This window comes from Chrysemys picta, chromosome 16 (assembly GCF_011386835.1).
Source record: "Chrysemys picta bellii isolate R12L10 chromosome 16, ASM1138683v2, whole genome shotgun sequence".
In the NCBI taxonomy this organism is placed as follows: domain Eukaryota; kingdom Metazoa; phylum Chordata; order Testudines; family Emydidae; genus Chrysemys; species Chrysemys picta.
Genome location: NC_088806.1, coordinates 23,560,757 through 23,587,577, shown reverse-complemented (window position 1 = coordinate 23,587,577; position 26,821 = coordinate 23,560,757). Strand labels below are relative to the sequence as shown.

The window sequence follows — 26,821 nt, the reverse complement described above, 5'->3', positions numbered from 1 at the left end:
AGCAAATGAAAGCTGTTGGACATCTTTGGGCAGCACGTGGCATGATACATTCTCCCCTGTTGATTTCCCTTTACTTATTGCTGACAAGAAATTCTCTGTAAATGTGAAGTTTTATAACTTGGAAGAAGGGCCCTGATGCTGCTGGCCAGAGCAGGCACAATCCAGGATTGTAGGTCGCAGCTGTTTGGGGGGATAATACAAACCTCATGTGGTGCTGTGCACAACATTTTGGCAGTTTGGAAGCATACAGTGACATCTTGTGGATTCAGTTTGTAACTCTCCCTCTGAAATTCAGTTCCACTGGTCACTTTCCTCCCTGGCCGTCTTCAGTAGCAGTGAGGTACTGGCAGGGGGAGGGGATCAGGGCTGGCTCTGGCTTTTTGGCCGCCCCAAGCCAAAAAAAAAAAAAAAAAACCCCTGCGGCGCGGCTGGAGCGCGGGTGCAGGGGGACCGGCGGGGGGGGGGGGAGCAAGCAGGAGAGAGAGAGAGAGAGAAGGGGACGGCCAGGGCTACAGCAGGGGCGCTGCCACGCGGCCCCTCCCGCTGTGCCGCCTCCTGCTGCCTGCCGCGAGGGCTCCGCTCCGGTCGGCGGGGAGGGAAGGAAGAGGACTGCCCTGCAGGGCGCTCTGGTTCTCCGCACCGCCGCCTCCTACAGGGCGGCTGGAATGGAACAAGAACAAAAAACAAACAAACAAACAAAAAGCGGCCGTGCCACCCTAGGATTGGGCAGAATGCCGCCTCCAACAATCTGCCGCCCCAAGCACCAGCTTGCTCAGCTGGTGCCTGGAGCCGGCCCTGGAGGGGATCACTGTATTTACTAGATATAATGGCAGTAGATTAGGGAACACAGCAGTTCAAGGCACACTGAGCTGGAATGAATGCATCCCTTAAGCACTGGAGAAGGTGGTAGCCGTGTTAGTCTGTATCAGCAAAAAGAACGAGGAGTACTTGTGGCACCTTAGAGACTAACAAATTTATTTGGGCATAAGCTTTTGTGGGCTAAAACCCACTTCATCGGATGCATGACTATGGCTCAGAGATGGCTCTGACCTTAGGTTTGGAACGAATAATTCGTTTAGGATTGGAGCAAGTCCCCATCTGGTATCTAGGATCTGTTGTGATAAGGCCCTCCCCTTACATTGGCCAGTGTGCTGTACACCTGTACCGTTAGGCCCCAATGACGTTTCGTGGGAGTGTTTTTAATTTGCAAAAAATAATGCATAGTGTTTGTTAGAGGATTTTTAATGAGGAATCCAAGTCAAGATTTGAATGCTAAGCCATATGAAACCAGTCAGACATAGCACAATGGCATCCCCTTCGAAGATCATCTGCAAGGCTTTTATTGAATTTTTTTAAATCCGTAGGCAAAAGTTATTATGTGAGACTCTCAGGTTTCAGTCCATTAGGGGCACCTTTGCATTTCAAGTATGTTCCACCTCCCTGGTCCCCTTTAGGTTTTGGTGTTTAACCCCAAGAACGTGAAGCCACACCCCTGGATTTTTGTGATTTCTTGTTGAAAGTACACAGTTTCACACAGATTCCACCAACACTGTACATCAGCCTGTATTTCCTACAGACTTAATCTCAGTTTTACTTGAATCTAAGCCCTGAAGTTTTTACTCGTGACTTAGCCCTGAGTTTGCAAACATTCCAGCAAGTCTAAGGTTAGTAAGAAACCAGGAAAGCTGATGAGTGTTGAATTTTGTTCCACTGTATATTTTCTCACTGCTTTACTGAACACAGCCCCACAACTGGAGTGAAACCTTTTGCACTGTGCTGGTTTCACAGGGCTAGATCATGTTTTCACACAGCCCATAGTAAGTGGTGATGCGTAGGTGTTCCACCCTCTGAGAAACACTAAAGGAGCACATAACTGTTGGTGCGGCTCCCTATTTGCTCTGCAACAGGAAGTAATTTGCAGTACTCTTTTGCGGCTTACCTTTTGGGTGGAGGGATTCATGGTTTTGCTCTTCCCACCCATTTGGGCGAGCATCCGCTAGGGCAACCTCATGGTTGGGAGGAATGATCCAGGTGGCTGTAATGCAGGTTGCACAAAGAGGGGGACTCCTAGTACACCCCCACCCCAATGGTCACATAAGGCCAGGGCACGATTTAGCAACTTAAGGGAAGATATGATGCACAAAGCAACCGTTATAAACTTGCTACTCTCTTCCTTGCAAACCTAAGGCCTGGGCTATACACATGTACACCTGTAGGTGTTATTTTTGATCAATATAATTAGACTGGGGCAACTCTGTGTGGACACTGTTATATTGATTTAAGAGTGAGTGTCCACACAGTGAGACCGGCATTAGTTTAACTAAGGCTAGGTCTACACTACCTGCCTGAATCGGCAGTAGAAATCGATCTCTCGGGATCGAATTATCGCGTCTCGTCGGGACGCGACAATCGATCCCCGAATCGACGCTCTTACTCCACCAGCAGAGGTGGGAGTAAGCACCGTCGACGGGGAGCCGCGGCGGTCGATTTTTGCCGCCGTCCTCGCAGCGGGGTAAGTTGGCTCCGATAGGTCGAATTCAGCTACGCTATTCGCGTAGCTGAATTTGCGTATCTTAAATCGACCCCCCACTGTAGTGAAGACCTGCCCTAAGCTACTTTTCAAACCAGTTCAGTGCAATCCGCGTGTAGACCAGTTCTAACTCGGTGTAATTTAATTCCGTCCCTGTTTTCTTTAGGCGAGTGAAGCAGCTGGACTATCCAGAGCTCTAACTGCTTCTGTCTTTCTGTCTCTCTCTGCAGTAGCCAGCAGAGTAGCCAGCAAAGCAGCCATGATGACGATGCAGCCCGATTCCTGAGTCCCCGAATGCGGGACGAAAGGTAGGCCTGTTCAGCGCCGGGGAGATGGCGGCAATCCCGCTCAGCCTGAACACGGGTGTTTGTTCATTATCAGACAAATTATGGCTCATATTTTAAGTGTAAAACTATGTGTTCTTGAATGATGTTAACAAGTAACCCCTCCAGTCCCTATCCCCTAAAGCCCTGCCCTCTTAGTGAGGAACTTGCACCGAGAATGCAATGCCATCAGGCTATTCTCTGCAAACGCTTCTCACCATTGCAAATATCGTGAACGTTGGGTATTTGTTAGTGTCGACTTTGCTTTGGGGTGTTGTCAGTTTAAACCTTAAACTGGAAAACTTAATTATAGTGGAAACACAGGAGGAGGCACCTGCAATCAGAGGTAACAAGATGAAACCAAGTAACACATCAAATGTAGATATTGTTTATAAACACAAGTAACACCATCAGTACAGGATTCACACGAAGTGCAGGTGCCTTGCAGACACCGGTAACAATATGTACAAGTTAACACTGCACATGCAGCAAGCAGCACTGTTTATAAATGCAGGTTATGCTACAGTCACAGAAAATATTGAACAGAGCCTCTTAGCATAGCAAATGTTAATAATATTGATATCTGATCAGTTACTGATAATACATGAATGTGACTGAGTGCTGCTGCATAGCAGGGAAACTAGAGATGTCTGGAATATTGCCACAGCATAGAAGAAGATAAGAAAGAAAGCAAAATTCTAAATGGATAGGAGTGTTTGGATAGTTCATGGATGGGACGTGCCTGTTTGGGTAGTATATGTATTTTACAGTGAACAGTTGCTTCTGTGGCTCCTGGAGTCTGAACACCAAGATGTTTGATGGGTCAACAGTGAGATAATGGAAAAGAGAATAATGTGTTGGAAAATCAGAAGGTGTTAAGTAGGAGGGATGTCTGTGAAAGGAGGAGGCAGAAAGAGATACCTGTCAGCTTAAGGAAGAGAACAGTCCATCATGGTCTAGTTTCCCTGTGTGGCTTGACAAGGATTGTCATCATGGATTAAGTATTGTGGTTGTTATATGTTGTTTTACATGGGTTGCTTTTCTGTCTAAAATGCAAATTGCTCTCACATAGCTTTAAAGAGGTTGCCAGAAGTGTGTAGTTGGGTTCCTAAACCTAATGGGTATGTCTACACAGCAATTAAACACCCATGGCCATGGTCAACTGACTCCGGCTTGTAGGGGTTGGACTGCAGGACTGTTCAGACTCTGGACCCTAAGGTCTTGGACTTTGTGGTGGGAGGGTCCCAGAGCCTGGGCTCCGCCCGAGTCCAAACATCTGCACAGCAATTTTTAGCCCTGGAGCCCGAGACCCAGGAGTCTGCGTCAGCTGAGCCAGGCCAGCCAGGCCATGCTGCAGGTCTTTTATTCCAGTGTAGTTGAACCCTAAGAGGCATAGGGGCTCGTAGGACAGTGCACAGAGCTAGGAGTGAGGAGACCTGTGTTCTGTTCCCAGCTGTGACCTCGGGCAAGTCATTCTTTGTGCCTTAGTTTCCCCATCTGAAACACTGGGATGATGATATCTATCATCCAGTAAAGCACTGTGAGATTCTTGGGTGAGAAGGACTATAGAAGTGTAAAGTAACATTATGTTATTATTACTGTTAAGATGCCTTTAAGTGGGTTTTCTTGGGTAAATTATCAAATAGGGTATCACTGGAGGTGTGGCAAGTGCTGGAGAGTGGAGACTGACTGGCTGTTTTTACCTGGGGGTTCATCATTATCTGCTATATCCAGCAAAACTGAGCACAAGAAGAGGCAAGAGGCATCCTGAGCCATTTGCCAGTCTCCTTGATTCCATGTTGCTGTTCAAAACCTCTCTGTCCCATACTAGTGAGGTGAAGAATTGGCTCAAAAAGTACGGCACCGCACCTCAAAAGAGTCCAAAGTCCTGTAAAAATATTGGCTGATTAATCTTTCTAATACCCCTGCAGTAGGTAATTACCATTTCCTAATTTTATGTTTTGGGAAACTGAGGCACGGGGAGTGTAAATGACTTGCACAAGGCCACACAATGCGGCAGTGGAAGGATTAGAATTCCTGAGGTCCTCACTCCCAGTTGCCATTCCAGTTACTTACGTGCCTGATATTCATTTGTACTCAGGCCCCTTACCTGACAAATCATAAATGATACGTCATTACCAGACCGTTACTGGTCCAGTGTAAACTCCGGGTGTACACACTGAGGTTCAGCTTCACCTAGTCTTTGGGTTTATCCACTTTTGGGTGTGCATAGTTCTAGTCAATATGCAAGATGCTTTCCCCCTGTCCTAGCAGCACTAGTGTTGTGAGCACTGGGAAGAAACCCACTGGCACAGGTGTTGCTTTTGGAAACTGGACTGTTTTTTCCATGTGCTTTGCAAGTCAAAACTATAAAGTAACCTTCCCCACATTTATCTTCCAAACCTTTACCCAAACAAAACACCGTGGCCAATTGATCATTAGCTTCCTCTTACCCTTAATAAACAACCAGCTGGATTTGTACTGGATCTGTATTCCCAGATTCCTCTGCAAGGCTAGTGTTGAGACTAGGGCCATGTCTACACTACAGGACTATGCCACTGTAGTGCCCTAGTATAGATACTTCCTACATCAACACAAGGGGTTTTTCTATCATGGTAGATAATCCACCTCCCCAAGCGGTGGTAGCTAGGTTGATGGAAAAATTCTTCGGTCAGCCTAGCCACATTTATACTGGGTTAGGTTGGCATAACTGGCTCTCAGAGGTATGAATTTTTCACACTCAAGTGTCATATATATGTCAACCTAATTTTACGTGTAGACCAGGCCTAGTCTGTGATTGAGCTGTTCCTCTGTCTGTTGTGTTGGGGACAGTTGTCAGGTATGCAAGGCAGATATCCAGCAGCTGGGTAACGATTTCTTTGAAATTCCAAAAGCCCAAAATTAATAAATTTCAGACTCTTGGGGTGGATTTATTATACCTTCATACTGCAGCATTGGTACCAAAGAGGCTGAAAAATGAATACCTGTAAAATCTTTGCATATTATTTAATTAGTTATTATGTATTTCAGCCAAACCAGAAAAGTTAGTATTTCTGCATCTCCTGGTGTTATTGACTCAGAACCCAGTCCATTTTCTTCTGTTACACAGGAGCTACAGGCTCTGTGTTACTGCAGCCTCTTTTGTACTGTCCTGGTCTAGAACCCTGATTTTATTACAGCCTCTAGTCCTGTATTACACCTGAACGTTGACTTCTTAAATTGACTAGGTCCTGTTACCCTGTTACCACACTGTTCAGCTTTGGGGTCAGGCAATGTGGCTTTCGCTCCTCCCAGGAATAGCATAAAATCACAGTCTGACAATCTAAGGCTTTTAACATCTTTCGTGGTGTATGGTAGCTTAAAGAAATGAGCCCCTAGGAAGAGACACTTACGATAAAGGCTTTTAGCAAAGACTCACTCTCATATGAGCTGCATTGGTGTCTGCTAAACCCCTGACAATAACCTTCACTCACAGCATAGGTGCTGGACCTGGGAGTGCTGCCACACCACCTGGCTTGAAGTGGTTTCCATTAAGGGTTTACAGTTTGGTTCAATGGCTCTCGCGCACCTCCACTATAAAACATTTTCCAGCACCCCTGACTCCCAGAAAAGCCCAAACCCTTTAACTGAACCTTTTTTCCTTTCAAAATTAGGAGTATATGTGCAGCACGTGGGTAGTAGTTTTCATGAAGTTCTAAAGCTGAGTGACTAGCATGGGCTTCCAGTTTTATTCTCCCTTGATGGCATCTAGGTCAGATTTGCATGCTTTACAAGTCAAAAGCTGATTTTAGTTTCTGCCAGTGTTCCAGGCTCACCCTGGCTCTGGGGGCGAATGGGAAGGCAGGCGAGCCCTGCTGCCTCCCCTGCTTTTCCCCTTTACACAGATGGGGACACAGAGACACAGAGCGGTAAAATGACTTGCCCAAGGCCAAACAGTCTGTCAATGAGTGATGTGGGAACAGAACCAAGAATTCTTGGTTTTGTCCCTCAGCCACTCAACACTGGAGATCACCCCCCTCCTAGCACCTTCTCCCCATCAGAGTGCCTCTCAGACACACGGGCAACTCCGAATCAAAAACACAGAGAGCAGGTTTATAAAGTCAGATGCCGTTTTACTTGCTTAATTTTCCGACTGTGAGCTGCAGTGATAAAGGGAGAATGAATATATTCCAAGTTAGTATCTGGCTGCTGATTGTGTGTTTGTGATGTTGTGTACAAGGTTAGATGGTTAAATACTTTGCAAGGGGTGGCGGTATTCTGTGTTTACTGGTCCCAGTTGCTCTTATACTTGCAGAAGAGAGTGCATGGCCCCTTAAGACACAGCTGACATTAAAATCGTTATGAGGGAGGAAATGCTTCTTTCCAGGATGAACTGAGGCACCTCTCACACCTTGTCTCCTCTCGCAGGATCAGAGGTCCTCTTACTAAGTGTCTGCTAAGCCAAACTCCTGCTGAAGTCAAATTCCTCCTAATTAATTCAATGGGAGATGAGCTGAGTAAGGACTGAATAAAAGCTTAGGAAGGACCTGAAGATTTGACTCACTCAGGAGAGAACAAGCCAGCCCTAGAGAGCTAATTAATAATCCAACAGAATGTTTGGCAGAACTAGTGCTTGCTAGTTGTAGCTAACCCTTTCCTCAATATGTTTCACTCCAATTATTAGTCTCTCTGGTGCTGTTGATCCTGGCATAATTTACTAGCTGAGAACAGTGTATACTACTAGATCACAGGGAAATTGACAGCAAAGCAAACAGGTGCTTAGATATTATCTGAGTTTTGTCTGATGCTGGGGGACATGTGAAATCATATCACCTTGGTCTGGGATTTCATACGCTAAGCAGGGTCAGGGCAGGGCGGCCTCCAGGTACGGAAAGAAACAGTGTCCTGGTGATTCAGTAGACAGTGGTGTCCCCTTTTGAGCCTGGACTGAACCAAAGTCTTGGTGTGGTTCTGGACGGGGCTGCCGGAGGTGCCACCTTTCAGATGGGGTGCAAAGCGGAGGTGCCGACCATGGATAGTCATTATAAAAGATGTCCATGTCATCCTTATAAAGTAGTGGTGGCAGTGACCTGTGTCTCATAAGGTGACCTCAAAATTGCTGCTGTTTATGTTTAATTCCAAGTAATTTTTATGTATTGTTTAACTGACGAGACTAATCTTAAATTGACCTAGATCCAGGGCTGCTAAATTGCCTTTACTTCTGTTGTTTGCAGTTGTAATCATGTCAGGCTCCAGGGCAGAGGAGCAGTGGTGTAATCTCTCCTTGGGGAGCAGTGGCTCTCGCTCATTGGACTGACAAAAAGTCCCATTCATAATGCTGTTTATGAATGACGGGGGAAAGGTTTGGAGTCTGGCCCGATCCAGATAAGCACCCAGAGGCTCAGCTTCTGGTGCAGGCTCTATGAACATCTTGAATTTGCCAGCCTGGACTGCACATTGGGTGAGGCAGATCTTTCTCATGGAACTTATTTATTTTCTTTCAAGAACAATAAAGAGCCCCCATTTGCAGACTCTGAGTATCCTGCTCATTATTTACAATGTGCTGTTCACGTACCTATCAAGCGCTGAATACCAATACCACCACCCACTGCACCAACCAGTGTTTCAATATCCCTTAACTCTCAGGAAAGTCCAGAGGAAACAAACAGACCCTGCAGCGTGTCCCGAAAGCCAGCCGATGCAGGCTCTTTCAGACCAGGGTCGGAGGGCATTCCAGAGCCCAGGGGCACTTACAGAGAACAATCTGCCAGTCACCCCTGCCTCTGTTATACTGAGGTGAATGTAGCATCAGCACCGCTTCTGCCAGGCCATGCCTCTTGAGTGTGTCAGCACCTCCTGATTCAGAATCTGCTGCAGCTGGAGGGTGATGAGATTGTGCGAAATTAAAGGTGGTGATGGTGGTGGGGAAGATTGTGATGTTTTTCAAAGTGCATTAAAAGTTTGGTGTGACTTTTGGGGAAATCTTAATACAAGCAGCCCAGGTCCTCTCCCCCACCCCCCACTGCACATGCCAAAAGAACAGGGCTTTAAAAGCATCTCCCAGCTGCTGTGTACCTAGGGTGACCAGACAGCAAATGTGGAAAATCGGGATGGGGGTGAGGGGTAATAGGAGCCTATATAAGGAAAGATCCAAAAATCGGGACTGGCCCTATAAAATCAGGACATCTGGTCACCCTATATGTATCTGCTTGCACCTGTGTGGCAGAGGCAATGCTTGCGCATACTTCCAGTATGGCCTTAATTTTTCTGAGCCTGCTGGTATACGTGTCTTAAGTGGTCCTGCACTCAGCACTCTTGCTGACTATAGCAAAAAGCAAGTTCGCACCCCCTCTGGAATCAACTTCCCTGTGCAGCCTGCCAGGATCAAGCACCCTTGTCCCTCCCACACCCCCTCCCTAGCACACCGCATCTGACATCACACGCAGGTAGAGCTGTGCACGCAGCACCATCTCATTCCTGCAGAACTAGGACAGAGAGAGAGAGGACCTGCACCTACCCTGATACACATGGGAAGCTGCTGGGAGGTGAGGATATCCCAGGCACCAGCAGAGGGATGCTGGACCTACCGGGCAACTGTGGAAAGATACCAGAAAGGAAGATGTGATTGGGGAGGGCTGATCTCTTGGCTATGTCCAGCCATATCTTAATTACCAGCCTGCACTTAGCAACAAAGATGGTACCAAGGATCTCGCCAGTCGAGTTAACTTGGCAGTGACCTGACTCGCCAGGACGAATAAACTCAGAGCGGTGATTCACACAGGGCTGAAGTCCTCGGATCCCTTCAGACAGGACGCTGACTTTGCCCTGGTGTTGGAAGCAGACACTTGAACCGCTGCTGCTGTTGCTATTGCCACTCCGTGGGATGTAGGCACCAGACTTGGCTGGTGAACCACAAGGCCCAGCCATGGTTCAGAACCCATGCCCTGAGACGGTCTCCTGCAGCACAGCAGTGAAGCATGTCTGTCACTTGCGTGTGTCTTCCCTGAGGAAAAAACTCTCCTTCCGCAGAGCCGTGTAAGTTGACAGGTGTGGGTCCTGTGCTGGGGTGGAGTCTGTGGATATTATGTTTGTGCCTCCAGGTGTCTGGGCATGAGAGATGTGGCTGAATATGCTGTGCAGGTGTATTCAGAGTCCTAGAAGGGGAAAGCTAGCAAAGCAAACAAGGAAGAGTTTAATTTTGAGGTGCTGGCCTGGGACCCAGGAGACCTGGCTTCTGTTCTCACCTCTGTTAAGATTTCCTGTTTAGGTCTCTTCATCTCTGTGTGCCTCAGTTTCCCATCTATTAAATGGGGAGGAGAATCCCTTCCCTAGCTCGCAGGAGTATTGCAAGGATGGGTTCACTGATGTCTGCAAGTTACTCAGATACTGAAGTGCGATAGCCATATGAGCACCTAGGAGCAGATTTGTGATGCCCAGATGATCTTAGCCAGAGATGCTGCTCCCTTTTAAAGGGGTGGCCTGAAGATTGACTAGGGCTGAGTAGGAGAACCCCCGGAGGCCTGGGTGAGATGAGTACACAGCTAGTGCATCAAACTGGGGTTATACACAAACCACACCAAACTGTTCACTGCTGTTGAACTGCAAGTTCAGGCTCACTCATGTGCTCGCTTCTATTTGAACTGCAGGCTTGTTCTTTATTGTGACCCTGAGGCGCCCCTTAGGCTTATAGCAGAGAGCAGGCTTAACTAAAGTGTAAATGCCATGCCACTGAACCAGCAGGAAATACAGTCCTTAAACTCATACACACAAGAGCCATTAGTGCTGCTCCCTTAGCATCCAAAAGTCCATGGAGGGGAGCGGAGGGGAGGAGAGAAATAGATGAGGGGAATGGAGAGGAATGGACAGAGGGGGTGGGGAAGAGAGATGAGAGAAATAGACAACAGCTAGAGGGTGATGGATAAGAGAGAGAACCAAAATGGGAGGGCAGGGAAGGACAGTTCATCTCAGGACAGGGCAAGAGGTAGAATCTTCTGTTCACAAATCGTATCGTGATTGCAAATTAATCACCTGCCCAAGCCTATGCAGTACCCGTGTGCCGCCAACCCTGGTGTAGCAGGCTCTGAGCCTCCTCTCACACCAGTGTAACTCCAATAAAGTCCAAGGAGCTGCTCTTGGTTTACACTGGTGGGAGCAAGTGGAGGGTCAGGCCCATTTCCTCAATCTGAGGCTCCCAATGGACCTTACATCAACCTTTGCCTGCTCCTGTTTCCCCTTGCCGCTGAGAGGCATGGTGGTGGTAAAACCCTGTGTCCCTGTCACTGTTCTCCTATGCATGGAGGCACAGCAGGGACTGTCTTACACTGCCACTCCCACAGCTTCAGGGAGTCTATTTTCCATTGCCAAAGTGATTGTGGAATGCTGCCATCTGCATGTGCTGGCAGGGGTGGATGTCTTGCTGCTGTGTTACTCTGAGGTAGGCAGCCCAGTACGTTAATAAGGAGAAGGACGTTCAAGAGTAAGAGAAAAGGAATGGATGTGCTTTTAGAGGAGGGGGATAAATAGGAGGCAGTTGCTGCTGCCTAATGCCAGTGTAAAATTCGGGGAGAACAGGCTCCAAGCTCAGTGTGCTGCCAAGAGATGGGTCTGAGTTCAGGTCCTGAGTAGGAATGGTCCCAGTAAAGCCCCAAGTCGGGTGCAGCTTGTATCCGTCAAGCTTTGTTGCAGACCTCAGAGCGACTTTGTCAGAAGTGTTGCTAAGGTTCCTGGGCCTACTGAACCTGCCCAGCTCAATAGGGAGGGGTGTGTTTTAAGGGATCTGGGGCAAGAGGGGTGTGTGCATATTGAGGAAGCCCTTGAGGGAGTGCCCAGATGGGGGCCACACATCTCCAGCCCACTCAACTCAGGCATGCGAGACTTTGCGAGCCCACCCACTGAAGGAATCGTCTGTTTGCAGCTCTGCAACTTGCTGAGCTCTTGTCCTGAGCTTTCTGGACTGGCAGCATGCAGAAGCCTGGTGACACACATGCACTCATCCTTTGCAGAGGAAAGGAGCACCCCAAATCCCTCTCTGGTGATCTCCCCTTGACCCTTGGCAGACTGAGAACCGGCACTGATGAGCTCTGGAGAGACCCTTCCTCTAACTAGGTTGTGGGAGATTATGGTTTTACCCTCTTGTGGGGCCTTTAAAGGTGAAAAGGAAATGAAGAGGTGGAAGTAGGGACATCTCCAGGAATAATGGGTGAGCTTCTTCAAACCTTTTGGAGGTTTGGATAAGCACCCCAAGCCTGGTCACTAGCTGACTATCCACCCCTCTTGGTTGGGAATTTCACAGGAGCAGGCTTTTCGGTGAGATTCGGTGAGATTCCTGCTTCCACACAGGAGACAGGCACTCTGAGAACCAGCCACTTCATTGCTCCTTGCCCAGTCCTGGCCTGTGCAGAAGCTGCCACACATACGAAAAATCACGAGAGGGGGGGAAAGTAACCCAAATTTTTCAAACCTGGAAAAAATTGTGAGATGGCATTTGGGTGAAGGTGCAGGGCTGGCTTCTGGGCAGCAGTTCAGGTTTGAGATGAATATGGGGAAAGGTGCTGGGATTGGGTTGTGGATGGTAGTTTGGGCCTGAGATGAACCTGGGAAAGGTTATGAGCGGCCATTTGGTTTGGTTAATATTTTATGTGAACTGGTTCATCCATCATTAACCAATGTCCGGTCCCCACCCCACGCTGACCATGAGTTTATTTGTGTAGCTTCCTTTAATTTTCCTTTGCACATCCCCTGCATGGCTCAGGATTTATTAGACTGGTATGTATGAGTTGTCTCTGTTGGGGCTGGGATGGTTGGTTGTGTGTGTGCTGGAGGTGGTGGGGGTTTGGGGTTAATGAGAGATGGGAGATCTCTGGCTCTAAATTGTACTCCTGCCCTGAACTTTGGGAAAATTTGGATTCAGTTCCAGATTCAAAATCTGCTGACCCTAATGGATACAGTGCCAAATAGCTGAGCTTTGGAGAAGTCCAAATCTGAAGACTGCAACTCCCCTCTGTTAGCAATGAAGGAGTATAATCCTCAGTGGGTACCAGTGCCAATAGCCCCCCCCCATTGTACCCCCACTGCTGCTGAGACAGCCCGTGGTATGACTTTCTGCTGGGACTTACAGGAACGGGCTATAGCGATTTGATGAGAGCTGCACTGCTCCGCTAGGACCGGCACATTTGCTGCTGTTGGCAGACCTGTCGGCGCAAAGATCACCTGCTCCCAATTCCTCCTACGCTAGCATTGTTCTTCCTCCAATGTCTCCGAGATGGGCTGTTAATTATAGTGTGTGCCGCTGCCTGCCTGTGCACTGCATTGTTAGGTAAAGTAGGTTTGACAAGCGGCTGGAATAAGATAAATTCCTCCTTTCTCTGCCAAGCCTGGAACCTTTTGCACCTGGTGTCCCAGCTCCAGGAGCCCCCAGCTGCCCTTTGGAGATGAATCCAGTACAGGAGGCGAAAGATCTGTCATCCCCATTATATGAGCTCCTGGGACGCTCTGTTCTCAGCCACATAGGGTCTTGTTTTTCATAGCCCTTTCATTAGATCAGCACAGATTCTGGAATTTGATGGCCCCCAGCAAGGTTATGCCATCCCCCCATCTCTGTAATCCTTCCTCTTCCCCTCCATGATGTGCTGACCCATGATCTGAGAAAGGGGGTAGGATGTCTTCTCTCCAGCATGGCTGGGAAGTGTTTGGGGGGCTGGATAAGCCTTCCTTTTCCCTCTTGTTGCCCTGTGGGGATAAGATGCAGGGAGGAGACCTGGCAAGATAGGTCTCTTTTGTCGATCCTTGTCTTGTGCTCGGATATCCCCCAGTCTTGAGGAGTTCCACAGTTGCCACTTATATGGGTGGATGGACCTGAATTTTAGAAAAGTCCAGTGCTGTCCATGAAATTAAGGGGGACGGATAATTTTATGACAGATCTGTAGTTGTGCAGACAGAGTTCATGCTTGAGGGTATCCAGCTGATTGCTGTGTTAAAAAATTCATTCTCGAGTCCTGTGGCAATCAGCAGAATACATTATGGGTGCTTTTTTCTCTAACGCATCTGGCATGGGCCAGACGCTGGACTTCACAGTCTACTGTTTCAAGCTGGTATTGTAAAATGAAGCATGCCTATCGTTAAATCCCTTGGGAACATAACAATAATAACAATATTTAGCTCTTATTCAAAGCTTTTCATCTGAGAATCTCAAAAGGCTTTACAAAGGTCAGTCAGTGTCATTATCCCTATTTCACAAGTGGGGAAACTGAGGCACAGGAAAGGGGAAGTGCTGTGTCCAAGGTTAAACAGCATTGTCATCGGCAAAGCTGGGACAAGACCCCCAGTCTCCCAACTCCCAGCCTAGTTTCCTTTCCATTGGACCGATGTCTCCCTGTTTGGTTAGATAAGCCTCCAGATGTCCCTTGCATGTCTCACTGCACACGGAGAAAGTTTGACAGAAGTCATGTTGAGCTGCGTCACAGACCCTGATACACAGGAGTGTGTGAGGGGGGGAAATGACGAGATGCTTTTAATGTCTCTTGTTTCCAGGTCTGAGAAGCTGGCTCAGATGGTCTCAGTCCTATGCCTGCCTGTTTACAAGTGAGAAGGGGCAGTTGTGTAGTTGCATTCCACCTGCTGACCATATTTAGAGACAGGCCTTTTTGATGATTATAGCTAGAAAAGTGACACTGTCAAAATGACATTGTGGGGTTCCACATTCAGGGTCATGTTTCCAGCCCAGCCTTAAGCAGGACTCTCTTTTTTCTCTCTTTTGTGGGGACAAATTGCAGGCACAAATAATTGCAGCTCCTTGTGTCGCTTGATGGCTGAGTTTCTGGTTGCACCTGGAATCAGGGACAGTCCTAAGCTACAGACACAAATAGTTGCATTTTCAAACTTGGGCCCTTCATTTTTTTGCATTTGCCAAAATATAGGGCCCATTATTATTATTATTATTGATGTGTATGTGATAGTACATAGGAGTCCTACTCAAGGACCAGGACTGCATTGTGTTAGGTGCTGTACATACCTTACCTTACCTTGTACCTTCATTCCTTCTGTGCCACTGATACATCAGGAAGTCCAGTTCCTTCACTGATTATGGCCACTCATTAGTTGTGGTACTACTTCCCAAGTGATGCCAACACCTTCAATATCCTCTGTCACTGTCTTCTGCCAGTTCTTCCTGGGCATTCCTCGCTTTCTCTTTCCTCCCTTGGGTACCCATTTCAATGCTTGCGTAGCATGTCTCCCATCTTCCATACATTGTACATATCCCAACCACCTGAGCTGTCTTCCTTTGATATTTTCTAACATGTCCTGCCCACTCAGCTCCCTTCCTCTCGCATTTGCAGTTTTATCTTTCCATGAAATGTGTAGTGTCTCCTTCAGCCGTCTGTGGTGGGCAGCCTCCAATCTCTCTTTGTTAGCTATTGTCATTGGGCAAGTCCCTGCTGCATGTGGTAGTGTGCTCAGTACAGTTGCATCATGGTATAATTTGATCTTTAGTTTGGTGAGGAGGCCTCTGGTTGACAAGACGTTGTTCATCCTTCCAAAAGTGGTGTTTGTTTTCCTAATCTCGTATGAATATCTTTATCACAGCCACCATCAAATGTCATCATGCTGCTTAAGTAGCAGAACACTTCTGCCTGTTGGATTTCTTTTCCATCCATGTGCATTGTATGAACTTTCTCCAACCTGGAAAAAAAAATAGAGACCTCACCAAACAGGGCACGGAAGTATTTGTCCCCCAGAGAACCCATACCAGCTGTACTCTGTTCCTTAAGCCAGCAGTTCTCAACTGGGGATTCACGGCCCCCTGGGGTCCCTGAGCCCCCTGCTTTGGCTGAAGCCCAGAGCCCCAAGCCACCCCCACTGGGCCCTGGAGCTTTTATAGCATATTGGGAGTGTCTCAGAAAGGAAAAGGTTGAGACCCCTGTCTTAAGCCACTTAACCCTCCTCCATATCTGGTTCCAAATCCCAGAAGACATGGGAAAAAATGAAGGTGATGGGCTTTGATACTACTTAGTGCCCCTGCCAAACCTGTCTCTGAGGGGGCCTCTTAGGACCCAGACTGTTAGAAGTATGTATCCCATTGCAGGGTGGCTTAAGTTTCCAGTGAGATTTCATGTTTCTTTTTTAAGCCAAATTTGTTCACTGCTGTACCTTTAAATATAAAGCCTCCTCTTGCTAACTGCTCTCCTGAACTGTCTACTCATCCATTGCCGAAATCTGTGAAGAGTATGTTCTTCAACATCAATGACATTAACCTTTTCCCAGTGCCTGTCAGTGCCCAAGAGCTTTTGATTTTTCCTAGGGAAAAATCCTGGCATCAGATTTCCTCCTTCCTTGGCACTGCTTCTCGCCACGTGAGGTCCTAACCTTCTAGTCTTGCTTTGGGGGTTACTGGAAGTGATCAGACCAGCCCATGTGTCCGTAGGGATGAGAGCCAGCCATGTGCTGATTGGTTGCGTGGAGGGAAGGGGAGAGCAGCTCTTGCGAATGAGTCAGCAAGCAGAAGGCAAAGAGAAAGTGTGCAGGATGCACCTCGCTGACTCGAGTTTGCACTGAGCTGCCTCTCTTACTTGGGGGATTAGAATCCCATGCATCCAGTGGAAGGAGAAGAAAGAAACCCCTCTGATGGATCAGCAGTACTGGGACTATTTTCCCTCTAGCTCTTCCTCTACAAACCTAACCGGGGCTTTCCTCTGAGTGTCCTAGCATCCTTGCTTTCGGCCATGAAAAAACCCACTGCTATCAGCACTGCTAAGGTTCAAGTTGACCCTTCGTTGTAGGCGCCGGATACAAGTGGAAAAAAGCAGTTTAGATGAGACAGATTCACGCTTGGGAAGAGGTTAGCTTGAAAGAAACACTAATGTTGGTTAATCCCCAGTTATGAGAATTTGATTCTGATTATTATTAACCTCAAATCCTTTTGGTTCTGGTCCAAAATTCTTCTCTAATCTCTCCGGGTTTTGCATCTTATCTTGTGGTGGAAACAGCAGCAAGTTCAGCAGAGACCCGAAGGCAGCTGTGCCTTGAAAATTGGTTCTCCCCCAAGAGAAGAAATCTGAGAACAGAGAAGAGACATCGGTGCCTCTTTGCACATAGCACAAACCCTTTGTAAATTTCCCCGTCGTCGCCCTTTCATCAGCCTAATCATGTCTCTTTCCCTCTGGGGCTAAAACGCTGGTGCCTAAAAAACAAAACAACCCAGAACCATCATAGTTGTGGAATTGCATCTGTCCATAGCGGGATCTGAGGTCACATCTCTGTGCTGCTTCCGCCCCAAAAGTGCTGTGTTTGTGTAACCGCGCTGGGATTTCCATCTCCCTGTGGATTTGGCAGCATCTCTCCCTGATTGCTGGGAGCGGATTGGAGCACGGACAGACCTTCCTATTCCTGCAGGTGACTGTGCTTGTGTAAGTGCACGTTGTGAGCTGTGTATTCCTCCTCCTCCACCTCCTTCCTTTGCTCTTGTTTCCTGGCCTGCTGCAGAGTATTTGTGAGTGTTCCAGTGATAAGATGGCAGCATGTGTCACCCCAGTACACCATGCACCATAACAAGGTCAGCCATTGTAATCAATACTAACCAATCCCCTTTCCTCTCTGCCTGGCTCGTTCTTGCTATACTCTTCTGCTGCTGCCTTTCGCACGGTGGCCCTAACCCCTCCCTGGACCTTGCTGTGCTTTTCACACTCTCCCCCCCAACCCATCGTAGTTCGCACTGCTGCATGCTCTCTCACCCTCCTCCCTTTTCTTTTATTTACAGTGTTGGATTGTGCTCCCCCTGGGATGTATTGAGGAATTCGGCAGGGGGCTTGGATCCACCAAAGTTTCAGGCATCTTCTCTCTGTCCTGGAGAGAAAGTTCCTTCCAGGCCCCCTCCTACTTCCTCGTGGGCTTTATTCAAGGACACTTGAGTTCTTCGACTTCTGTCAAGGAAACTAGGCAGGCCACCTCAACAGACAGTCATCAGCCGTGCGCTGCACTGCCACCTGCTGCTTGTTGCTTCGTGTGGGTCCCCTCAGAATCTGAGGCATTTATCCCAAAGGTCCTGCCTACCTGCGCCCTTGGCTGATGAACAGGACAGTGAAGTTCCTGAGAAGTGAAAATACTTCGAACGTTACATTCCATGTTTGCTGCCTGCTATAACACAGGGAGGATGTGTCTCTTACCTCACTGTTCCATCACTGTCGTCCTTAACCTGCTGGAAGATCTGTCCCATGTTAGCACGGGTATTCAGCATTGAGATGACCCAGGCTGGAGCTGCTGAGAAAAGTTTTTGTGATAATGAGGTAATGGACTTGTGCACACATGGACAGCGGTGTCCCTCTCCCCAAATAGGGAAACTGGGTTCAGGACCAATCCAACCTGTGTCTTGAGATTTAACCCATCCATTCCCTGCTCTTCCCTCCCTTCAGGCTTTAAAAGTGATGGGTCAGTGGGCTTTCTTTTGTTCCTTTCTTTTAATTCCTTTCCAGTCATTCCCCTTGTGACTCTCCTTCAGACACATCCTTCCTGGCTCCAAATTATCCTGTCCCAAACCAAACTCGTTCTGCACCTCTTAACATCTTCCCAACCTCTTCTCACCTCAAACTCTCTCTGCAGTGCCTATTATAGTCTCCCCATTTCCACTACCCTCAGACTCTTACCTCTCTTTATACCTATAAAAATCACCACTCCTTTTTTCTTTACCCCCCCACTTTGATTCTAATTGTTTCGATGTCTCTGTAAAAATCAACCATCCTTCTCAGTTTCAACTAAATATCCACCATGGTTCCCAGAATTGGACTAGTGCTCCCGAGAATATCTTTAAAAAGTCTTAGCTAGCAAATATCCCCAAAGTCTCCCTTAACTTGAGAGAGACAAGGTAGGTGAGATAATAACTTTTATTGGACCAACTTATGTTGGTGGAAGTGACAAGCTTCCGAGCTTTTCCTCAGGTCTGGAGAAAGTAACCAGATATTACTTCATCTTCCTCGTCTCTCTCATATCCTTGGACCAACACGGCTACAACAACTCCCCTAATTTAAGTCTTTGTACATGTTCCGGGACTTTCTTTCCTGTAGCCCTTTCAGTTTATTTCTGTCTTTTTGTATTAACTCCTTTTGCTCTTACAGGACACCTACGTCTGCAGCCCTAAAAAGACTTAAATTGATCTTTAATGCTTAGGGATAGGGATGAGAGCTAATCCTGAGGGCAGATTACCTCATATCTGCATACTGCAGGGTTCTTACACCTTCCTCTAGGGAATATCTGGTATTGACCTCTGTCAGAGGCAGGAGACTAGGCTAGGTGAACCTTGTATCTGATCCAGTCTGGCAATTCCTATGAAAGCTGCTTTGGTGCAGTATCCCTTAGTACAGTATCAGAAACCTTTTCAAGCCCATAGATGGGATGCAGGCTCTGTATAAAGGCTAGTTTCATCACTTTACTGTCTGTTTTATGCACTAAGGAGAAGGCTTTGAAGGGGGCTAGTGATTCTCAGGGTTTCAACGCTTGAGTGCCCAACCTGGCACACTTTAAAGGATTATCTGAGGCTGGGCACTGATCACTATCAGAAAATCACGCCCCTTTATAGTGTATCAAGTTGGGGCATTCAAAATCACTAGCCACTGTGGAAAATTTTGGCTGAACAAAAAGTAGAGCTGATCTGTTACATTAATGACTGCTTTGTCTAGTCCCCAAGAAGAAATAAATCCTGAAACATCATATCCTTCTACCCACTGTGCAAAAGATTTACAGTGAAAGTTTAAATTGACTGGGGGTGGGGCTCTGTTTATTTACAAACTAAAAAAATTGACTTGTTTCACTGAAAAATCCACTGTGTTTCAAGAAGTTTTCTCTTGAACGTGGGCTCCTTTTGCAATGTGAAGGAACTCATTTCTGAAAGAAAACAAGCCCCTCCAGAGCAAACGGTAGCTTCAAAATTCAAACCTTCCCAAGTTTTTGATTAAAAACCAACAAAAAAAGGAAAATTCTGTGAAACAGCGTGTGAAAATAGTCATCCGTCTGTTTCAAGCAGTTTCAGATCTGTGGTGTAAATTTAAAAAAATAAAATAAAAATGGTTCCAATTCCACCCTTTCTGCTTTCTCCAATAAGAGCTTTTTTCCTTCTTTCAGAAAGGACCTCTTGCTCTCCCCAGCGTCCATAGGAAAATATCCTGCCTTCTTCCTCTTGCAGGGCCCGCTTTAGCCTCTGTGAGGACCCTCCATCACCCCACCTTTTAAGAGAGAAAGTCTTATTTCCCACCCCTTCTCTCGAGACCCTCAGTCATAACACATGCCTTTTCAAGCACCACACACATTTAGTGCAGAAATAGGTGGTTTAACATCCACCCAGCATGCTGTAACAGAACAACTACAGCTCCCATGATGCAGTAGGCATGTGATGCATCCTCGCTCCCTACGCAAATACAGCCTCACATGATTTCCCGGCTGCTGAAGCACAGAGTCAGCCCCTCATGAAATTTCCCTGAGGAAATAGAGATGGATCCTACTTTGGGGATGCTGGGCTTGCAGATAACCTCCTCTGACAGCAGAGACTCCAGGGCTGCGGAACACTGACTTCAGAGAGGATTCAGCAGTTTAGGCATCTTTTCCCAGGATTCAATACTCCTCGCAGTCCCTATCCCTTATGTTATGTCTGTTCCCTGAATTCCTTTACCCACACACCGCACTCTCCCTAGGCATAATTTCCCCTCTTTCTCTCTCCTTGAAATCTTTTGATTTGTTTGTAGCTTTCCCTCTCACCAATTCTCTTGCTAATAGATTTTGCTTTGTGCCGCCTGCTACGTCACCATCCCTTTTGCTCCACCCAGGGTTGTGCAGACTCTCCTGTAGCTGTGACTGACTGGATAAGCAGCGCTATACTTAAAGTGGCAGGGCCTAATGTACATTATTTTGGTCTAAGTGCACATGTGCACACAGAGTTCCTAGGAGTCTGATATGGTCGGCCCCTCTAAGCCTTTTGGCTTTGCTTCTGTGGATGCTCTAACAATTAGTCCTTTATGATTAGCATTGGACTCCCACTGGTTGCTAGAGTGGAACTGGGACAGGAATAATTCATTTGCAGCAGCTGGATTACAGTCACGTATCCCTGCGAGAGTAAGCCATAAAGGCTGTGTGTGTGTCTAAGAATGGACATGTGCATTTTGCCTGTACAGCCAACTCTGCTTGCATGGAATGTGTAGAGCATATGACATTTGAGACTGGCTAAGGAGCTGGGAGGGGACGGGGCATTTGGGTGTGGTTTGTAACTCCTGTTAAAGTTAGCATGGGCTAAATGGCTAAAATTGAGCTGAATACTTTGAAAATGTACCCTCTTCTCTGTTAGCAATGGATCACCCTTGGAGCATTTGCAGGTTCAATTTAGTTAAGCACCCAGACATCCGGGAGCCTGATTCTGATATCTTGGTGGGGTAAATCAGGAGTACCTCCACTGATGTCACGGGGGTGAGATCAGAAGGAAGCGCTGGATCCTTAACAGAAGTTTCTCTGATCCTCTTATAGCTGCAAAACTGGGCTTCTGATTTCGTGAGGCCAGGTCTACACCTAAAATTTAGATCAACCTAGCTACGTCACTCAGGACTATGCATCTGAAGAAGTGAGATTCTTACCCACGAAAGCTTATGCTCCCAACACTTCTGTTAGTCTTAAAGGTGCCACAGGACCCTCAGTTGCTTTTTACAGATTCAGACTAACACGGCTACCCCTCTGATTCAGGACTATGAAAAATTTCACACTCTGAACACTGTAGTTAGGTCGACCTAACCCCTGGTGTAGATGCGGCTAAGTCAATTGAAGGATTCTTCTGTTGAACTAGCTACCACCTTTCAGAGAAGTGAATTATCTACAGTGACAGGAGAACCTCTTCGGTCAGTGTGTGAAGTATCTATGCGTGCACCTGTGCCTCTGTAGTGTAGAATATCCTGAGAGTGGGCTTCGCTGGGGGATGTTCACCATTTGCTGTTTTCAGTTGCCTCTTTTGTGTGGTCTTAGCTCATCTGCCACCACTCCCAGTTGCTGCAAAAATGAACCCAAAATGTTAACACAACTTCTTTTGGAAATTCAAAAGCCAGGCGGGGTTGGAATTCTGGATGACAGTTTGCTGGGGCTCCTTCCTGTTTTTGTTCAGCGTGTGTGTACCTGCTGCTTGCATGTTTGAGTGTACCTTGGTTGCTCTGTGTTGTTTTCATTATCTATACTAAGCCACCGTCAAGGGTGAGGACCGTAGTTGCCAACTTTCACACGGTAAATAAGCACCCCGACTTTCACAATAAGCCAAAAATCAAGCTAATCCCATTTCAAAACAAGGCCAAAACAAGCCAATCCCTAAGAACCCCAACACTCTATGTGACTAGATCCCCCCGGCTCTATGGGACTATGGTGGGCCTGCGGTGCACCTGTTACTCTCTCCCCGCCTTGCCCCTACTTGCCGGGAGCCGATCAAAAAAAAGAAGCAACAAGTTGCTACAAGCCAAACAGGCAGCAAGCTACAAGCCAAAAACTAGCCAATAAGCCAATTAAGCCAAAATCAAGCCCAATTTCTGCATTTTTTCCGCAGGTTTGGCATGTCTGGTCAGGACCCTATTATGCTAGGCATTGTAAAGACAGGTGACAGAAAGGACAGTCCTATCCCCAAAGAGCTTTTGCAGCTAAACATTTTTAAAAGTTTTTGGGGGAGGCCATGGGAGGGGGGAAGGAGCATAGGGGCTGCTTCCCCTCTTTCCCCTGGGTGCTCGACCCCCCCCTCTGGCCCCGGCTCCGCCCCCCCACCCCTTCCATGTGGCCCTGCCCCTGCCCTGCCCCCATTCCAACCCCTTCCCCAAAGTCCCTGCCCCAACTCTGCCCCCTCCCTGCCCCTATTCCAACCCCTTCCCCAGATCCTGGCCCGGCCTCTTTCCCTCCTCCTCCACCAAACCCACAACTGTTTGGTGGCAGCTGGGGGGAAGCGCTGGGAGGTAGGTGGAGGAGCAGGGACGCGGCGCGCTCGGGGGGGCAGGGGGAGGAGGAAGTGGGGTGGGTGGGGGGAGGGGAGCTTGGTTGCCAGTGGGTGCAGAGCACCCACTAATTTTTCCCCATGGGTGTTCCAGCCCCGGAGCACTCATGGAGTCGGCGCCTATGGGGAGGAGATGAGAAGGTATGAGGATGCATTAGACCTGCAGCCATGCTGAGGAGGCATCAACATGCCAGTAACAAAAATTGGTGTTGGGACCACGTGTCCCCCTTGAAGCTTGCAATTGAGAATGACTGTGTGTGTATGTGTATTCATAGAGTGGGTTTTATTATGTATCCAGATACAACCACTGAGAACATGCTGTAGAGAATAGTTCTGAATTACCAGGAGAATGGACAACATGACCTGTGTGTACCAGTGCATCCATGTACAGCGGGGTAGGTGCATTGTGAGACTTGCACAGCCACATGATGTACCGAAAAAAAAATCACTCCTTGCGGTGCATAACATATAGCACAATACTATACACAGCTGCGCGTACTTTCTTGTGCACCAGTCTTTCTGAATGTTGCGTGTGTGCATCCGGCACATTGATGGCATTATGTGTTTGTGGTTTGGATTCTAAATATCAGTGTCTGTCTGCAGGGCCCCAGACACTGACAACTGTGTATATGGTGTATGTGTGGGTTCATGCTGAATATTGGTGAACCCAGCATGTGGGTGTACTCAGACTCTCTGGGATATTTTAGTGCCTGGTTGTGTGTGCACATACTGCATGACGGTGTGTGCGTTCTGTAGCTTGTATATCAGTGTCCTATAGTCTGTGTGTACTGTGCAATAGTGTTTGTGTGAGGGTGTTGTAGATTGTTTACCACTGCCGTGTAGACTGGGTGTACTATATAGTGGTGCCCTGTGTATGTGTGTACATTGTGTGCTGTATTATCTGTGTGTGAGAGAGAGAGAAAGAGCGAGAACATCTTCAGACAGTGATGTTTCTAGCCCCTGGCAACTTAAATCGGTCTGATTCTGCAGCACTTTGCCCTATCCCCCTGCTAGGATTGCTTGTGTTTGCCTGGTGTACCAGAGTTAGTGCATTCCAGCCAGTTGTATGTATCCCTTCCCAGGCTGGTCAGCTAATACAATCCAGATTGATTTACTGTAGTAAAGTAGGCCAAAAAGGAAAACTGCAGTAACTGTGAACGGAGAAGCTGTCCCTGCTGGGCAGGAAACCTCGAATGATGAATGGGGCTGTATGAAGTCATCCTGCTCCTCCAATCAGATGGCTTGTCTCAGAAAGGCAGGGGCCTCTGCAGATGCAGCTGCCTTTCAACACTCGAGCTGTTGTGCCAAATTTACCTTACAGAATGATTTTTCAGTGTCAGAGCCATGTATATGAACCAAAGAGTTCCCAGTTTAGGCCCCAAAATTTTCTGAGTGACATTGTGAGGTGAGTGTTTTCAGTGGAGTATGGATGATCACACTTCCTTCCTACACCCGGATGTCTCTTTAAGAACATCTCAGGTTTATCCCTGCACCTACATCTATCTCTGCTGCACCTGTCTGGCTTTTCCCCCTGCATTCTTACCTTTAAAGCTGCTTCCTTCCTCCCTGCATTCCTCCTAGTTAGCATCCATCAGATCCCACTCGTGTACCCATGTACTGTCCAGCATCCATCTGCTTTTTTCCTCCCTCCACATTTCTGTGGTGCCCAGTGGGATGTTCCTGGTGTTGCTTTCCCTTCCCAAAGAATGAGAGAGGGGAAGGAGCACGTATCTTGTCCAGGAGCGAGGCAGTTTGCTTATGTGCTCCCTGAAGAAGCTCAGAGTGCAGAGGAAGATGGGAGGATGCTCTCTTCCTCAGCAGCATGCTAGACCTTTGGATGGCACGGGAGTAGCTGGCGAATGAATTACATCTCCCGCTGAAACACCTTGCCTGACTCCAGCCAAGAGTCTAAATCAGAATCTTGTCAGGGGAGCTTACAGGGGCAGAGAAGTCAGCCTCTGGGATGGCTTTCTCCTTTTCCTCCCCGTCTGGGGCAGCTGGGTAGGCCTGGGGCTAGTTCTTGACTAACTTTCTTTTTATTCTCATCTGCCTGTCAAATTGTTCATCTCTTCCTCCTCATCTTTGACTTTCCCTTTCCCCCCTCCCCCCCTTCCCTGAATGGTCTTGTTTACTGATAGGCCAAGCAGAAAACATGGAGGCGTCTGATATGGCGACAGCAAAGGTAGGATGGAAATGCTGCCGGCCTCCTTGTGCGTAAGTGGCTTCGCTTGGCAACTTCTTTCTTTTTTTCACTCGTCCTTTTACTTTCTCCCTTCCCCACCCTGACACTCCGGGGTCTTCCTTAGCGCCAGGGGACGCAAGGGATAGGAGCCAAGTCTCACGAATAAGTTCCTTTCCAAGTTTTACACCTTCAGCCTTTATATGCTACTTTCCTTTGAGGTCTGATGTAACATCTTCCTGCTCTAAAGAGTTTATGCTGTAGCCCATTATGGGGATTTTTGAGGGGGAGGGAAGAGCTAAGCAATTCTTGGTCTCTTGGCTGCTTTTGCCCTTTGTTGCCTTTGTCTGCCCCTGACAGAAAGGGCAGAGATTAGCTGGGACAGCTTGGAAACTGGATAAGGCAGCTTGGCTGTAGTGTATCAAGAGAGAGGCTAGAAGGGGTTCTCACAACAATTTTTTTGGTGGCCTCAGAGTGCAGCCACCAGCTGGTGGCCGCTCTGACAATTTTTCCTAAAATACTTAATTAACTTTAGGAAAAACAAATAAATATGCACATATCCATGTCCAAATCACAGTAATTTATTTATGTAGGGTTTGTTTGTTTTTTGCAGACTCAATAATAATAACAACACACAGTTGTCTCTTTTTCTTTACTGGACCTAAACAGAATAGAAACACAAATAAAATGCTGTGCATGTTCTTGTTTTGTTGTTGTTGTTTCTTTTGCTGTTTTGGTTGTGGGGTTTTTTTTAGATTTGCTAGCTAGAAAGTCTTCTGTGAAAAGTGATATTTGTATGTTTCTTAATATTGCTTTTCACAGCAGACTTACTAGCTAGCTGGGAGGCAGTGAAAAGTGATATTAACAAACACACCAATATCATTTTTCACAGCAGACTTACTCAACCCTGGCAAGCCAAGACACAAATTAAGCCTTGGATGTGGAGGTAGGGAGGGAGGCAATGGAGGCCAGCAGTGATGGGGTGGATGGGTGAGGGCTGGGGATAGTAGTGGGGACATAGGGCGATAAGGGGGTGTGTGAGCCCCAAGCCCAGTGGCCGGAGCCTGAAGGTCTGTGGCCGGAGTACAGAGCTCACCACTATGCAGCCAAAGCCCAGAACTCAAAGCCCCACAGTCAGAGCCTAGGGCCAGAGCCTGCCACCCCAGGCCGGAAGCCTGAGCCCCTGCACCCCTGGGAAAGTGGGGCACTCACACTGGCTGTCTGCCCCCTCCGGTGTTTGTGGTTCAAGAAAAAGCAGGGCCCAACCCCTCCTTGGAGCCCCAAGGGAGGGGCTGCTGCTTTGTCCCCATCCCCCCAACCACCACCCAGAAAAAGAAAAGCTCCTGGTGGCCTCATGCAGTCACGGTGGCTGCATTTGAGAGATGCTGCGCTAGAGCGTGCCTTAGAGGTTGGATTCCCACGCTCGGGAAACTGGATTTCAGATCAGAAATGGCTCTCAGCAATTTATTGTTACAAGGAGATGGGGAAGGGAAGTGAGCTAGTGAGCTGAGGTTTTAGATGCACTCGCTCATTTGTACAGGGTTCCTGCATCCCCTCGGGAACACTGCTTGTAGTCTTTGCTCTTGCCAGTTTGTAGGTGCAGCTTTCCCAAGGGTTGGAAGATTGGAAAGTGGTGTCAGATTACAGGAATGCAGCCGAATAGACCAGGCTGGGTTTGTGGGGGGAGAAATGGGCCCGGAAGTGGGTGCCATGAACTGTGTCAGCAGTGTTCAGAGAGCGGGATTTGCATACACATCTGGCACTTGTTAGTATCCCAGTGCCAACGCCCATAGCAGCAACTGTGTGAAGGCACGGGTCTGCCACTA

The 26,821-nt window shown here is 47.7% G+C and overlaps 1 protein-coding gene across 4 annotated transcripts in view; it reads left to right on the top strand.

Moving 5' to 3' along the window:
* The window catches only part of GRAMD1B (GRAM domain containing 1B), a 295,443-nt gene that overhangs the window by 154,752 nt on the left and 113,870 nt on the right, over positions 1 to 26,821 (top strand). For all 4 annotated transcript variants that reach the window (XM_042851911.2, XM_008164547.4, XM_065569230.1 and 1 more), the window contains one exon: positions 2,761 to 2,838. In XM_042851911.2, the coding sequence (XP_042707845.2) occupies positions 2,761 to 2,838 (78 nt within the window). The remainder of the gene's footprint in view (positions 1 to 2,760; positions 2,839 to 26,821) is intronic.